General features: G+C 41.1%; 1 protein-coding gene across 16 annotated transcripts in view; it reads right to left on the reverse strand.

The window, feature by feature from the left end:
* Positions 1-12,769, reverse strand: part of neo1a (neogenin 1a) — a 180,034-nt gene extending 167,265 nt beyond the window's left edge. For 7 of the 16 annotated variants that reach the window (XM_031290027.2, XM_031290024.2, XM_031290022.2 and 4 more), the window contains exon 1: positions 12,138-12,768. In XM_031290027.2, coding sequence (XP_031145887.1) covers positions 12,138-12,228 — 91 coding nt within the window. In that variant the 5' untranslated portion in view covers positions 12,229-12,768. Of the gene's footprint in view, positions 1-12,137 lie in introns of all 16 variants that reach the window. The other 9 variants (XM_031290021.2, XM_031290029.2, XM_031290019.2 and 6 more) reach the window with 3 other exon arrangements.
* Positions 12,770-17,800: the final 5,031 nt, after the last annotated feature.

Raw genomic sequence — 17,800 nt, forward strand, 5'->3', positions numbered from 1 at the left:
ACCCCATTACTGCCCCACCATGCCAAAACCTCTGCCATTGGCCCTCCCAGCCCATCCCCCACTCCAAACACGTCCCTCGTGTCTCATATGACATCTGTGTCTCGAGGTCCTGTGATGGAATGCTGCTCGCCTGCTATTCCTCCAGAAGTGCTCCCTGCTGGCCGCCATCCATTTTGCAGCCATGCCGGTGCGGTGGCTGAGTGACCTGTCGCAGGCTGGGCGGGGGGAAGCGAGTGGAGTCAAGGTTCAAGGGACAATGGTTAAGGAATCAGAGGGAATTGATGCAGCTGCCTTCCATCACTGCCCGTTGTGTACACTTCAAGCTGGACGAAAATCCTCACCTCTAGGAGTTTATGGGCCTGCCTCCACCTGCCTCACCACGCTCATCCTCCTCCGTGTCAGACAGGGGAAGGTCGTGTCTGTATTTAGACACAGCTCAAGAGACTGTTGCCCCAGATGCTGCTCTCAGGTTCTGTACAGCTTTATCCAACAGCAATTGAAACCCAGCTGTACTGTATGTGTAATTTTGGCTAAGTGCCAAATAAAGTGAACAAAATGATGGCGCTTACCCGCTGCTAGTACCAGCACGGCTCAGCCGCGGTGGCCCGTCCTCCCTTTTTCCATTACAGATTCAGTACTGCCTCAGGCGTGAGCCGAGCGTGGCTGGTTGTCATAGCGACGCCGCAGGAAACTGCCGTGACCTGACGCGACACACACACAGAACGTCGAAGGTGTGGTGTTTTTGATTCTCGGCATGCAGCCAGAAAATTAATTTCGTTTCAAAAGAAGCTGGAGGCAGCAAAAAATAAATAAAAAAAATAAAACACAGCTAGCTAAACTATTTTTTACTTTAAGGCTTGACATTTTCATCAACAGTAAAAAAAAAAAAAAAAATAGCATAGTTGTACAGTCAATCAAATTTCAAGGCACAATTAGCATGTTCTAATGCCAAGTGAAAGCTTATTTTGTGTTAGAGCTGTGTATCATTTATATTAAAAACGAAAAGCCATCATTTGTCAAGTAAGTGCCGCTGAAAGACGCATTTATTCAACTGTGAAGGGCCAAAAAATTCAGAATTCCATTACATCATGGCAATGTATTAAAAAAGCTTAAAGCAGTAATTTCACCATTTCAGCTTCCTCTCCTGACCTCTTGTTAGCTTTCGATGAGCTCAGAGTTGAAGAGGAACTGGCTCCAATAACATGGTAAGAAGTCTCTGCAGTCAGTGGAGCCCCATGCCAAAGGGGAGCTCCCAACGGCACAAAGGAGCCTCTATCTAATGCTGAACTTTTCAAAGAATCATTTCAGCTTGGATTTAGCAGCAGAAACATCAGTTAATACCAGGAGAATTTTCCAGGGGTCACCATAGAAGCAGGTGAAATCCAAATAAAACATGGGAGGTTGACTGGAGAGGCTCCAAAAAGGGAACTAGGAACACAAGTTGGTATCTACATGACTAGCACAGAGCCTCCGCTGGTCTTAACTGTAAACCCTAAACTGTTTAAACTTAATGTCTGAGGCTCAACCATCCATAACACTGCGGGGCTTCACATGCTGAGACAGTGCCATGGAAAAGTACTGTGTTGGATTTAAAAAAAAAAAATGACACCCTCTATTCTTGCTGAAGCCTAAACACACTATGCCTCCTATGATTGAAAGTTAAGAGGTTTCTATGGATTTCTACTACAGAAAACGGACAAACCAAGTGTTTCCTTGTAAAACAGACCAAGAAAATGTTGGAAAAAATACAGACACTTGTTTCTGGCACTACTTACCAAAGTTGGAGCAGCTCATTATCTATTGAAAAGACACCATAATTACAAATCTTGGTTGGAGTTGAGCACTGGTATTGAAATGGGTTAAGTGTGCCATCTAAGAAAATTGCGTAAAAAAGTCTAAACAGGGCTTGCCAGGGCGCGTCAATATTTTCCAATAGAAAAGTCATCAAGTTTTAGTTTACGTGAATCTTATAAAATCTATACTCAAAGTACATTTTTAGAAATCAAAAAGTTTTTTGACAAACCCACTCCACACAAATACCAACCTTCTTGCAATTCACAGCTGCGTGCAAAGTTGTAATGTTGTCCTTAACCAAATAAAGACCTCGACAATAAAACTTTTGCCTAAAATAATATAAGCGGTATGGCAATCAGTGCGTGCTTCCGTCCCTTTTTGTTTCTTAAAATATGTGCTCGCTGCGTAATACTGAATCAATGCCACCAAGGCTGCTAGCTGCTACACAGATTCAACTCGAGGCTAAATCAAAATAGTCTAATTTCCACCTTTCTTCTCAGTGAAAGTAGGTAAAGTGTTTTTTTTTTTTTTTGCTAGAGAGGGAGTTCAAGTCGGGAAACTCTCTGAACCTTGTTGATAAAAACATCTGTTCAACCCCAGATGGGTGGCATACGCCTATACAAATACCCACCCAAACATATACACACACACACATCCCACCATGTCTAAAGCTGCCAAGAACCACAGGCCAGGCACCAGATGATGGCAGCCAGCTCAATCGAGCAGTGCTCACAATCCTCTCTCTGTGACTGACTGCCCCCACACCCTTTCAGCACATGAAAAGTTCCTTTGACTGAATGAAGGCTGCGAGGCTCTATGTGTACATGGGTGATTGATACTTTATGGGTAAGTGTACGATTTATCCCACATACACATACTGGTAAACCTAGCACCAGTAACATGATGGATAAAGGGAAGAGGACAGCGTTTGATGTTAAAAACAACAACACAAGATGATTTGGTGAATGGAATAGTTCAGTCCCAGTCAACTTGTATTGCCAGGGCACAGAAGGACACAGGATCCATAAAAAAAACAATCCTGTGTTAGGAACAACACGATTCAATTTGCACCATCCATGCTGGACAATTCTAATGAACAAAAATCATTATATTGGTTAAGTTGCACTGCTTTTCGTTTGCTTGCATTCTCCTTTAAGCACATGCTGCTTAACAACTGCACTACACCATAGTACAGATCTCGTGACATTAAAACGTTACGATATTTCTCGTCCAGGTTAAAAGTTGTCCCCCGATAGTACACAAGTGAGACCCAGTAAAGGTGGTTACAGTTTTCAAAACTTCGCACAGACACAGTTTGTTGCAGTATAATATAATATAATATAATATAATATCATAGCGAGATCACCGTGCAGCTAACACTTCCGAGACAGATAGGTGTACCCTATTGCCCCGGTGACTGACTGACAGACATAAGACAAAAGTGTTCATAAGCCCTGGGGACAGACTGACAGGCTGAGGCTGTAGGGCAAGGCAACTTTATTTCTATAGCACCTTTCAGCAACAAGGTAATTAAAAGTGCTTTAAATTAAACATTAAAGAGCAATTAAAAGTGGTCATAAATGGGAGCCCGGATAGCTCAGTTGGTAGAGCGGGCGCCCATATATAGAGGTTTACTTCTTGACGCAGCGGGCCCGGGTTAGACTCCGACCCTTTGCTGCATGTCATTCCCCCTCTCTCTCCCCTTTCATTTCTTCAACACAAATAAAAGGCCTAAAAATGCCCAAAAAATAAAACGGTCATAAAAATAAAACAGGCTAAGAATAGAAGTTACAGTGCTGTGTAAGAAATTAGTAATTATTTGATTTAATAGGTTGTAGGGACGGGTTTGGAAGAGAGAGGGACGCCGCAGTTATTAGGTCTGAAGAGGTTAGTTATGCAGGAGAGAAGCCATCGGAGTTCGTGGCAAAACCTTTCAAGGTGCTCATTTTTCATTTTGTGACTTTCGATTGAATGTGATATTTCCAACATGGCATCATGACTTTGGGCAAACATACACGGCACTTTCATAAAGCCAAATGGCGTGTTATCTGTACGCATTTTGAGCTATCCACGTGTACGTCTACGCTGTATACAGCGGCTGTAAACATACATGCGTGTTATCGTGAGAACGTCAAAACGTCAAAAAAAGGTTGGGTTTAGGGAAAGAACATTGGGAAAGGCTTTAGTAACACTCAAAAACGACAAAAGCACAACAGTGAATAAAGTCACACGCTTAGGAAAACAATAAACGGTTGAGTTTAGGAAAAGAACATTGGGGAAGGCTTTATTAAAAAAAAATTTAAAAAGCCACACGCGGGACGCGATCCTGGCTCTCCCGGGTGAAAGTCCCTTGTTCCCTCCGCGGCCCTCCGTCCTTTCGTACTACACGCTACGGCGATAATTCACATGTAATGTAGGTCAATGGAGGCCAAACGGCGTTGATAAACACGCTAAAAAACAATTATGCGTCTTGATAACACGCAAAAACGGCATATGAATTGGCATGTTATTCATACGCCACTTATTGAGATCAGTCTGGATATTTCATAATTAAGTTTTCTTTAAAATAGTGTTAAAATCTCGTCTCTTCTGTTTGTTGCCTCGTCTTGTGAGCTGAGTATCTCGTCACACCCCTACGCCATAGAGAAGACTTTCAGGTTAATTCATCACACCCTGGACGCTCTCCAAAGAAGACGGTAGAGAATGAATTAATGCCTGAGAGCTGCAGGATGTTGGAACTCCAGCAGGAGCGGTGCAACCAAATGAAGGTTATTAATCAGTCTTTCAAGTCTCTTAATTTACAACAAGTACTGCTGCCAGGAATGAAACCAGCCACCTCACAATTACATCAAATATTCATTACGCTAATTATATATATATACACACACAAGGTTCTTTAGATTAACAACCGATTAGGCAATGAGTTGCCAAAATCTAAGGGAATTGGCAAAACAACATGTCAACTACTCTCATCTGTTCTTTGTGTAGTTTACACTCATTGAGTAAAGCCTGAGCTGCTTATCTGTCATTCGAAAGCGCTCCTGCTAGGGTTGGTCCAATGGATGATGTCATCGTTCATCGACGATGGCTGTCGGCCATTGTGGTGTCACGACAGACATCGTGATGCTTCTAATACTTTGCGCAGCGAGAGCGCACTTGGAGCAAGATGCCTGAATATGAATTCATTCATTTAAATGTTGCCTCCCCTCAAAATACAAACACAATACAAAGCTAGCCTTGTCCTTCAACTAGTCATAAAATGTCAACTAGACTGTGATTCACAAAACGTAAAAATAAAACTATTTAGAACATTGGTTCCCAAACTGGGACATGTGTACGCAAAGTGAAGTAGGGGGTACGTGAAAAAGGATTTCATAGAGGAGTACAGAGGTGGGGGGGGGTTCAAAGTCTGAAGGGGGACAGGACTGTAAAAAGTTTGGGAAACGCTGATTTAGAGGATTTAAAAATTCAAACATTTGGCTTATGGTTTTGTCATTTAATACACGTTTATTTGGTTTATGGTATATTTTGTTACTATTTTGTTGAATGGTCTAGAATATTGTAGTTAGTTACCGTCATCTTTCCTTGATTTTTGTCTGGGTTGGTGGTGATGACGGAAAGAGGGGATTTGTTCATGTCGCGAGTTGTATGTTTTGTATTTTGTTAAAAATAAGAATATTGTTAAATCATAAAAAAAAGAAAAAAAAGAAAAAAGAAATTCAAACATTTAAAAAAGGCTTGATCTTATCTGAATAGGAAATGTCTGTAATATGCCCCCCAGGGCTGTAAAAACAGTTCAGTGTATAACCGAGCCTTGCACTCATTAGTCCAGGCTCATCTGACAAGCACAGCTTGCATGTGTCATAATCCTATGCAGCTGCCACTACCGACAGGAGACACCACGACAGGAGCTCGGCAAAACCAAAATAGCTAAAGTTTGAGGAAAGTTTTCAGGGAAAAAAGTCCTCACTGTCCTGCTGTGCTTTTATAACGATTCCTTTGGAAGGGCCACAAAGCTCATTCCTTCAAGGTTTTGCATGAATGCCAGGCCGGAAAATACTTCTTTGCTTGCAGTACACTACTTAAATCTAACGTCAATACACTGACTGCCATTTGCTGCCGTCGCGCGGCAAATATAAAGTACGTGCACTGAAACACGGTAGCATGCCTACTGCAGCTTTTCTGTATGCAGTAAAAGACTGGACAATGCCACGCTGTCCTCAAGAACATGACCAACTATGACTGCATTCTAGCAGAACATAAATATTATGGAACATGTAATGCTACAAGACTACCACTTGCTACTCAATGCAACCTTCACTTACAAGTCTTTTTGGCCGTTTTGTGTGCTGCCCTGGTAAAAGCTTTGCATGGCAGAATGGTTTAAACAATTATTTGTTTTGGTTTAACATAAATTCTTTATGTATAATGCCAAGCCCATTGCAATACAAAACTACTAGGGGTGCACGATTCAGAAAATGTCACGATTCGATTTGATATCGATTTTTAGGCTGAAGATTCGATTCAAAAACGATTCTCGATTAAAAAAAACGATTGACAGTATGTAAATGTAGTTACTTTTCCCATGTGATGGCAGTAGACATACAAGTAAAAAAAAAAAAAAAATTGAAACAATCGATTTTTGGAATTCTATGTATCGATTTTGAATCTGTAGAGCATTTACCTGATGAAGGTCTAAGACCGAAACATTGTATTTTTCTAAATAAATTATTGCTTGCGTAATGGTCAGTGATTTCAGTCAGATTTTCTCTAAGAGCTCGAATCGCGATTCGAATGTGAATCAATTTTTTTGCACACCCCTAAAAACAACCCATAGTTTAAGAAATGTGTGTAAGAACGTTTAGTCAAAAGGCCCTGTCACAAGATAAGGACTTGAAAAGATGTTATCAATACGGCTTCACGTCTATTCAGATGGTTTCAAGATTTTAAAGATGTCCAAAACAGTCTGTAACTACACTCGTGGAAATTCTGTTACAAATTCAAAACCATGCCCCAAAAACTGCAAGATGGTAGCGAGCCTCGAGGAGCAGAGCTTGACCAGCGTAGTTCTCCAGAGCCCGACAGAAGTCGACTTATAGCTGAAGTGCACAGCAGCGTAATGAAAGAGATGCCAAACTAGAGCGTTATTGACATGTAGCCATAATTTCAGTGTCTTCTTTGTATGCTTTGCACTGCTGCTGTGTGCGTCAGCTCCATGGAAACTGAAAAGACTCTGCTCTCCCAGAGGTCATTAAGCCTGAGCATCATTCAATCACAGCAGAACAGGGAAGCCTGGAGAGCACAACATGACCACAGTGAATTAGAAATGTTGCATTGGGTAAAAAAGAAAACTAAAAAAGGAACAGTGGAAATTAGTCATGTTTCCAGCTATGTCTCCAGTAAAAGGTAACAATATTGTTGAAGTAACGTCCCTTAGGTTACCATAAAGTCTCACAGGACTCATCAAACAGGGCAGTATGGACAGCTATATGGTCTCTTGACACTTTTTTCAAATTCTTTTTTTTTTTTTTAGCTTTTATTGTTTTGACATGAAAGGGTCAGCAGACACAAAGAAGACACACGGCAGCCGGATTGGAAAGGTGGTGCGTCTGGCATGGTTTTAGTCACAGCAGGTGCACCTGAGGCTGAGAGAAGTTGAGCTTTATATAAAAAAAAAAAAAAAAAAAAAAGGAGCGCACTTGATGTGAGCCGCTTTTTGTGAACCGACCAATCATAACACCGCATAGACTGGCTTTTATAGTACAGAGATAACTGATAGTTCAGAACAACACCTATACCCCTTTTGCACCATATTATATCAAAGTGTTTTCCTATGTCCAGAGAGCAGGTTTCCCCCCAAGGAAATTGATTAGCAGAAGTGTTTTGTTGAAAAAGCCTTTATTCTTTGCCGGGCACATATAAAATGTCCTGGTAGAAGTGATGGAATTGGTGGACCAGGAACTGCAGCTTTAAAAAGGTGGAATTTAACATTAAAACAGCATAGCTGGTGAATATAGAATTTCAAGTTAACTTCAACCCAGTGTTTGAATGGCAGAGGAGTTTCCAACATTACCGAATAGTAAAAAAATTTGTTTTCTGTGCCTTTTTACACCGGTGTAGACACATTCACCATCAACAATCCCAAAGAGTATAAAAACACAGAACGTTTTGAGAACATACCTGTAACGCAATACGGCTGAAATTAATTTCACAATATAATTTTTTTCCAATATCAATATTTATGAAAATATGGTAAATGTATGCATAAGATAAACAGATTTTAGTGCAACTAACATACATAAAAAGCAATGAATTCTTGAAAAGTTGTATCCAGGTTAGTCTATATCCACGACGTTCCACTTCCGGGATCGCTCCGTTGCCGCCGGAAAATCCACCGGATTTCACTCATTTAGGCTGATATCTGTTGCCTTGGGCTTCCTTTGTGTTGGCATTTTAAACTCCGGTGGATTTATGAGGACTATGGTTAACTGCTCCTCAGATCTCTGCAGGGTAAATCCAGACAGCTAGCTAGACTATCTGTCCAATCTGAGTTTTCTGTCGCACGACTAAAACAACTTTTGAACGTACACACGTTCCACCAAATCAAGTTCCTTCTGAGCCTATTTTGCAGCGGCACCGCGGCTTTTCTCCGGTGCTTAGCACCGCCCAAGACGATTGTGATTGGTTTAAAGAAATGCCATTAAATCAGAGCACGTTTTCCTCCCATCCCCGAATGCTGCGTGGAGTAGCCAGACCCTCCTAGAGTGCGCTTTGGAGGAGGGTCTGGCAAAGCAAGACTATATTCAGGTAAACCACAACCAACTGCTAAAAAAAAAAAATACGTATAACTGAAGGTAGGTGAAACTTTATACGGACCTTTTTTTAAAGGCCACTGAATGTGCACCAGAATCAGAGGCTGGTATACAGGCTTCAGTGGAGAGACGGGAAAAGCAGATTACAGTCGTGTTTCTCTGAGCCGCACAAGTATAAGCAGCCCTGATAGAGGCAATTTCATCTTAGAAGGAAGGCGAATAGAAGCCTGCCTTCTACTCCATGATCCGCTCTGGGTTTTGTAGACCATGACCCTTGGCTTCTCCCCACTCAAAACAGCCCTCCCTTCACTATGACGAGCAACCAACTAGCCAGCCCGGACTACATGTCTCAAATACACAGGGGGCTAACAATGCCAGTTAGAGAAACAGATTCAAACATCATGCTGAACAGCAATCAATAAACATAGGGAATACTGGATTCAAATGTATGGAGTATGGTAGAGAGAATTAATGTACATTCAATCTGGTGTACACGCATTACACCTCCACACTAACAGCTGATGCGTGAAAGTTTGATAGGTTGAGAAATGGGATCAAACCATGTGCGTTTCAAGGCGTGCATTATTTCCACGGTGCCTTGATATAGTTTTAACTGCACTAAGTCTACAAAAATCCTGCAGTTCAGCCAACACTGTAGGCACGGTTTGGAATAACAGAAATATATGAGCAAATCGACAAAGTGGAGAGCCTTTTTTCAGATGAAATAACAGCCAATAGTCAAATTACTTTCCCACAATAGTCAGCTGAAAGCCGGTGATTACACTGCCCCCCCCCCCCCCCTCACTAAAAAGATGCAACAGCAGATGTCATGCCATCTATTCAGAGGATATTGATCTACCTTTCCTCCCTGTCAATTACATGTGAAAAACTGCTGTGACAGTTAGGGCAAATTATTTCAATGATTGCTGTCATATTAACCCCCCCCCCCCCGACCCCTGCAAACCCTGGACAAAAACAAGTTGTTATTTTCAACCGTGACCTCGCCACACCACCTCTTAAGCGAGGACACAGAGCTTCAACAAAGGGAGCCTCCGCATCAGTGTCCATAGCAGATCAGGAGCATTTTCTTAATGGGGGTGGTTTCATTAGTGAAACAGATGAATCAAAAACTTGGCCAAGCGTGCAATTATCCGTCTCTCTGTGGATGAAGGTCATTAGGACTTTATGAGCATAAATAAATGATCAGTAAACAGGATGCTCTATACGGCAGAGACAGCAGGTGACTCTGCACGATGACACCCCCTCTCAACTCGGCACACCATGACCGATAACGGAATTATTCTTGATATTCAGGATGAATAAGACCCAACTTTACGCCTTCCTACTTCTTTTTCCCCCCTCTAACTAGGATGTAGGACCACCAGGGCTTTCCAAACACAACAACACAAAGGTGGTAAATTATGTTCTTAGCAGCAGAGTCCACAGAAGACCTTATATGAGCCAAAGAAAACAACAGTTGTTTATAAAGTCTGGGCAATATCGCATCTAAGGTGGTCTGTGAGGAGGATAAAACCCTGGTGAGTGGTCTGTAAGAGCAGAGAGGGTTGCCAAATGTTTACACATATCAGCAAGTTATTTGCATTGTCCGCTGGGAGACAAATCAGCACACTATTCCCTCCCAGCAGGATTACAGAGATAAGATAGAGCCTAAATGGATTTTACACTCCTCCTAACAGGGAGCAGTCTACAAAAGCCAAACTTTTTGAGACATTTTTAAACACCGCTAACAACTTGTAAGAGCTACAGAGGAAGCAGTGGTAAAAAACAGCGGCAGTTAGGCTGAACTTATTATTCCAGACTATACCCATTATATCTGTCCCCAAACTAAATGAGACTGAAACTCTTTAAGTCAGGGCTGCAACTCTGACAGCTTTAAGAAAGATAAGTTCTGACCACAGCCAGGACCTCAAAGAAATGTGTTTTGAATAAACAGATATTTTCAGAGAAGGGGACCCCACAATTAGTAATTTGAGACTCTTTCTGCGTGTGGGTCCCAGTCCAATTCTCTGGAATCAATCAAAGCTCCCAAAGGAACTCCCTGGTCCCCTTAATCTCCTGGTTTTATTACTTTCCAGACAGTCAGCCTGTTTCACCCTACCCCCATTTCTCTCTTTTGTACTGATCTCCAGCAAAGCCAAGGAGGGGCTCTCTCGCTCTTTCCTTCCACCACTGCAGAACACTTTTCATGCAGGAGAGGGTCTTTCATCAGGCTTCACACGCAAGAGAGCCCAACAGCTAGCACAGGCCTGTCACTCCAAGGCCTGCCTTCTATGCACATTCATTCTACTTAAAATAAACAACCAGGTTTCAAAGGCACATGGACTGCCTTTTTTGACACACAACTATATTGCATATCACGAGAAAAACTGGGCCATGTTGCACAAGAGTCAGTTATATTCACAATTTTCCAGACCACATGCTGTTGTGTTTGATAGCGTCTAACAGCTTAAATGATAAAGATGTGACTCTGTCACGATGGGGTATGTGATATGTGCTGGAGCTGTGCACTCCAATGACTGCTGGAAAGACTTTTTTTTTTTTTTACTCATGGCTCTCCCATTTAGGCACTCATGGCTTGGGAGTGCTTACCATAGATTGTGGGGAGAATGCTTAAACATACAGACTCAAATCAATAGATAGATAGATAACCTTTATTATTAGACTCACAGTCCATTTATTAGACTCACAGTCCATTTAACCAGACCATTCAATAGTCTACAATATCAAGAAATCACCTCTAATATCTGTGAAATATCTCACTACAGAATATACCACCAGTTGGAATAAGACAGAGGCTGCAGTGCATTGCCCTCACTTAAAAACAATTAACAGAAGCAAATGAATTGGGGTCTGTTTATCCATCAGCTCAACATATATTGACGCCCAGGTAATGAGATGTCTGCTGGACTGATGATGCTAGCGTATTACCTGACAGTGAGCACTAATGACTCTTTGTATTTTTTTTCACATTCAAGTTCCTGCCATCCTTTTGCATTTCCATGACCACAGAGCCATTCAAGCACAGGTAGATGGATGGTCTTAATTCATTCAAACAAAATGCGTTACTTGGCCTTTCAAATCCAAATGCACATAACTCAAAGACACATTTGTGAAACAACTAGGCTATACAGCATGTCTACGAATCATTGGAAAGACAAACAGAAATCTAGCAGCAGTTCTGCCTCACTGTGCAGACAAAAGGACGGAGTGGAAAAAGCGTGTTGTTTTACTGCTTTAAAACAGGGCTGGTCTAGGAGTAAATAGTGTGCCTGTTATGGAAAAGTAGCCTACTTTTAAAAGTTGCGCAAATGGTGAAAGAGTAGCAGACCTAAACACAGCAGAATTAGCTAACAGTTACCTAGCTCCACGTCGGATTTTCAAAGCCAACAGCTTGCATTCCGTGTGTTTCTTTTATTACAACTCGTGATACAATGTCGGTAGGTTTCTTAAAACGAGGCGTAAAGAAGCAGACATACCGTAGAACAACTAGCAGTGTATTAAGGTATTTACCTTTGTCGACATGCTTTGCCGCGGCGGTCTCCGGGTAGAGGAAGGTGAGACAGAGGAGAGAGAGGAGCGACAGAGCTCCCCGCTCGGCCATCACTTTTCACAAATAAATCTTTGCAGGCTTCAGGAACCCCGGAGAAGATTTAAAAAAAAAAAAAAATTAAAAAAAATCCTTAAAATCCCCGGCCACCTCCTGTAACTGCACAAGCGGAGAAAAAAAGTTCAAAGTCCTAAAATGTGCAGAAACATCCAGAGCCAGGTACTTTTAAAACTGGCCGGGTGAAACATGTAGCTGGAAAGAGAGAGCCGCAGGTTAGAGAGACTGTTTTCTCAACTTGGTCGAGGCAGAGGTCGGAGAAAAAACACCGAAATCAATCCATTGCCACGGAGGCGCAGCACAAGGACAAAAAGATTTGCAGGCGACTGAGCACCGAAGCGCTGACTTTACTACCCCAATATATGTCAAGCGCGGAAAAGACCAGAAAGAGCTCAGTTGGAGAAAAGATAAGATCCCGGCCAGAAGGAGAAATCTCCACCGCGGCCAGCTCACTGTTCACGGACGGGACGTAAGAGAGCAGCGTGTTGAAGGCAGGGCTGGATCTCCACCGGCTCCACGGAAAACAGGGTGTGGAGTCACACTCAAGTTTGGATCCTGGCCGCCTGTGTGCTCAGGCAAAATCTAAAATACGGTGTGGGATTTCAGTCCAAAGACAACACCTCATCTTTACACCGCAGGTGTCCTAAAACTGTGCGCAAATTTAACATCTTTTACAGCATATAAGAAGTTAATACTGACGTAAGACAGAAAAACACATAGTTCTTAAAAGCTCAATTACACGATGTATTTGATAATAACATTGAGTTAAATAACTCTGTTTAACTCTTGGTTCGTTACTAATTAACCCAGTCTTATAATAATACATCTATGGCCCAAACCCAAGAACACCAAAGTGAGCTGCTTTCAGCTTGTGTTAGTTTACATAGTCTACTGGACTAGTTGGTCTTTTTTTTCACTCATCACGTAGCCTACACTGTTTAATATCATGGACCTATAAATGTTGCCCAGCAAAATATTGAACTGTGAAGAAATATTTGTCTTAAATTGTAATGAGAAATCAGACTGCAGGGTGTGTTTGCTTGCTGCTATTTCTATTAGATCTGTAAGAGGACAGCTGTTTGCAGGTTAGCATAAAAACTTGACAAGCTAATGCTAAAGGCTCATTGCTGTAGAGTTTTTATGCCAAACAGCTTACTCTTTTTTGCATTGTGGCCAAGAAACTATTGGCTTTTACCCGCAAACTTACCTTACACTAATCTGTCCTATGTCTACAATAATAATGGCATGGTTGGCCGACTCAAAATGTTCTGTCAATATAAAAGCTGAATTAAAATTTCACAAAAACCATAAACGATAGCTATACTTTACTTCTGAACTGTTGTATTATCGCTTACTTACTGGCACATCTTTTTATTTATTTTTTATCTTTGAATATTACTGTAGCCCATAGTGTATGTTGTAAATCTGAGCCATACAAGCTGATGACAGACTATGTTTAGCAAATAAAAATGTGGATGAACTACATTTAGGTCCTCAAGGGGACATAGACTGAGATTCAGCTGAAAAAAAAACATCTTAATTCATGCAACAATCCTCTTTATCCTAGTCGTAAATTCAATAGTAGTGAATCTAGTGAACCACAGTCTCTTATAGCCTAATCCTGTGATACAGCTCTCATACAAGTAGACCCAGAGCAAGTAGTGATGCAGTAATACATCCATGCCCATTGCAGTTGTCCTCACAAGTAGTTTATACATAGCCCAAATAATAGGAAAATTTGTTCCTGTTTAGATTCATATTCGCAGAAATCCAAACAGATGCAGAGGTCAACATCTGTAACATGACTCCAAAAGATAATGTCACATGGTGGCTGGAAATCAGAAGATAAGATTAAGTCCTTTCAGTTTCAGATCAAGTTGCTTAAAATAATCCTGGGGGTGGTGTGTCTTGTTATAGGGCAGGGGATGAATGAGGGGATAAAGTAAATATCCTTGTTTTTTTAGGGTAGCGGACTGGAAGAGTATTCAACCAATTTAAAAGTTCTCACATCTGCATCACTCCCCTTTTAAACAAAAAATTAAAAAAATAAAGCTTCTGTGTTTGTTAGTATGATTGTGTGACGTTATAGTTAAATGGAGCAGAATCATGAAAGCAAAGCAAACAAGTGCTGTATTCTCCTTCATTATGTGACTAGTCTTTAGGGAGTAGGGGGAAGGGAATGGTTGTCTGTTTGGAAACAAGTTATATGCCAACACTGCTGTATCACCCAATAAAACACAGTCTTTCACTCAGAAAAAATGAACAGCTCCCCCCACTGGTTTGAGTAACCCATGGCATATTAATCATGAACATTTCCCCCCATGGGCATGACAGAGCCTTTTTTTGTTTGGTATATCTGTGGCTGCCCTGGACCTGTTCTCATTTGAACTGTCTACTATACATGAACTATACATTTTCACTCTCAATTAATGATACTGTCTTTCAGGTTCACTGATTGCATGGTGTGCCTCAAGGCTCACCTCTTGGGCCAACCATTTTTTTTCTTTATAGCTTCGTCATATTTTTCTCAGCTCTTTTCATTATGTTACAAAGTCTTATCTATTGCGTAAACTAAATTCTTTCAGTGAATTGTGATTATTATAACTCTTTAGCTGCTATCAAGGACTAGAGGTCTGAGAAATTCCTTCAACCCTGTTCATACAAACGGATATCCTAGTTATTGAGCCCTGAATGCATCTCAAGGAAACTAGGACACACAGCACTTCACAGTTCAGCAGGACTGCGGAGGAGAACACATGAATGATTTAATGTGTCATCTGTAAATACTGCCATGCTTCCTAATGGGCAGACATGCTAACTATGTCTGAGCGAATGAACAAATACAACATAAATCAAAGTACTTATAAACAAATTAGTATTTACTGCATGCATATGAGTAGTCTGGCATTGCCAGGCCTTCCTCCACAGCGCTGCGGAGGAGGGTCTGGCGAGTCCACACAGCACTCGGGATGGGAGAAAAATGTGCTCTGGTTTATTGGCTTTTCTTTAAACCAATCACAATCGTCTTGGGCAGCGCACGGAGCAGCAGCGCCTCTGCAAAATAACCTTGGGAAGGAACTTGATTTGGTGGAATATGTGTACGTTGAAAAGTTGTTTTTAGTCGTACAACAGAAAACTCAGATTGGACAGATAGTCTAGCTAGCTGTCTGGATTTACCCTGCAGAGATCTGAGGAGCAGTTAACCATAGTCCTCATGAATCCACCGGAGTTTAAAATGCCAACACAAAAAAAACATAAGGTATGCTTTGGCGGAATTTCCACCGGCACCTGAACAATCCTGGAAGTGGAACGTTGTGGATATAGACTAGCATGTGAGTAATATTTTGGATCCACAAGATAAATACTGGGTAACATATTACATAACTGGTTTAGACAGGGGTTTATCTTTTCAGTAATATTTAAGAAACATGTACCTATGATGATACACTAATGTACCTTTTAACCTGAGAATTAAATGTAAGTTTTGAGGATCTGGTCAGATTGAGTTTAATGTTGTTGACCAATAAGTCAATAATTTATAAGGTATTGTCATATATTTTATGTCATATCATACTATCTGTTAAAATAAATAAGATGCGTTTTTACATATGAGCTTTACATATCCAGGATTTTAATCCCTCTTGAATAAGATCCTAAAATTCATCATGAAAAATGTTTTACCAAAATATTGATATTTTGTAGCAAAAATTCTGGGGTAACTCATAATGTTAACACTAACAAATAATGTGTTGTACCTTTGTACCAGCAAATCATTTTTGAAAATAATTTTTTTACAGTAAAAGCAAGTAATATACATTTTTTTGCTGCAAACGTTGACAATTTTGTTATACAGCAATATTGCTCAAGAGAAGTGAAATATTCTCTCTATATGTTGCATAAATGTATAATATTCAGATAATGGCACATTCAATTTTACAATATGCTCTGCTCTTTATAATAAAGCAATATATTCCACAGCAGACCTGCCTGTTAAAGTCAGTTCACAGGCCAATTGTATTATGCACATGCACACAGCTGTGCTCAAACTCACTTCTAATTCTTTAACAGTGTGTGTTTTTTCCCACAGCCTGTTGCTCTGTGTTCTGGGAACATATTTCTTCCAGATTAAAGAAAAAGGTCATACCAAATCTGAAATCTCCAACATTAAAGAGAAATTCACATCATGAATCAAGTAATGGCAACCATGCAGTCGAGGAAATGGCCATTAGATTACTGCATGGAAAGGACGGTGGATTAACTTGCACTTGAAGCAGCTGTTGAGTGTAATTTTTCAAACGTATTTAAATAATTTGAGCGCTTTTTAAAAGCAGCAACCAGGCATTATTAAGAGTAACATGGATGTGTGTGTGTGTGTGTGTGTGTGTGTGTGTGTGTGTGTGTGTGCGTGCGTGCGTGCGTGCGTGCGTGTGTGCGTGTGTACGTGTGTGCGTGTATGTGTGTTTTCAGAGGACTGCAAAGATGTATAACACTGGTGTTGTCATTAGTTTGGTGTGGAAAAAAAGTGCAGCCAGTACAGATTAAAGGGAATTTACACACCCAATGAATCTATTTGATCACCCTTACATTTAAATAATCAGAGGCCATATTATTTAATCATACACATCCTTCTTTTTGATATTACCACTCTTACAATATTCAATATTATCATGAAATCAGCTATTCTGTTCAAATGATTGGTGTGGATTACCAATAATGGCATTGAGTTGAATGTGATCCCAGCATGATCCTGATCCTGATCTTATTTAGAACCAGATTAAGAGGCACGAGGCTCAGCTCACAGGAGAGCCAGATGAACAGTCTTTAGCGTGGCATTTGGTGCATCCCGAGGATTATTTACACTCTGAATTAAATATCGCCCCATCCACTGAACACAAAAGTGCAGCTATAATGCTAAATTACAATGCGAGTTCAATTATGTGACCATTAATTGAAAAGATAGGACAGTTATGGTCAATGCAGTGGCGGTGACTGTGGTGACTTAAAGTGTGTTTCTACATGTGTGTGGTTCATTGTCTGTGGCTGTGTTTACATTTAAAACTACGTTTACATCATGGTGGCCCCAAAGAAGATAACATTTCTATCCTGAGTCAGCGGTGATATGTCTTCTTATCTGACACATTTGACTGATATGCATGGGTGTGTTTGTGTGTTGGTTATTTGTCTACGGGAGACAAACAGCTGCTGTGTACCTGGCCCAAACCCCGAGCTAAAGATGGCAGGGGCACATGGCCTCATGGAGCATTCCCACCTGCTACTGCACAGCACATAACTTGCTTCAGCAGGAAGCAGCCGGTGTGCACTCACACACCCCCGTCATACATGTGCTTGCCTGGACACATTTTCAGAGCCTGGCACAGCTCACCTCACATGTGTCAGCACTTTCTTTCCCTGTCTTCACTCTTTTCCTGGATGCTGGTAATCATTGTTCTAATTACCTCTCAGTGTGCTGCTGAAATATCGCAGCGCACAGCCCGCTGATACCAGTGGCTCGATTGACGTCAGAAGTCATAGAGAGCACGAGGATGGAGAGGGTGACCACATAAACTGA

Source organism: Sander lucioperca, chromosome 3, assembly GCF_008315115.2.
Source record: "Sander lucioperca isolate FBNREF2018 chromosome 3, SLUC_FBN_1.2, whole genome shotgun sequence".
NCBI classification, from domain to species: Eukaryota; Metazoa; Chordata; class Actinopteri; order Perciformes; family Percidae; genus Sander; species Sander lucioperca.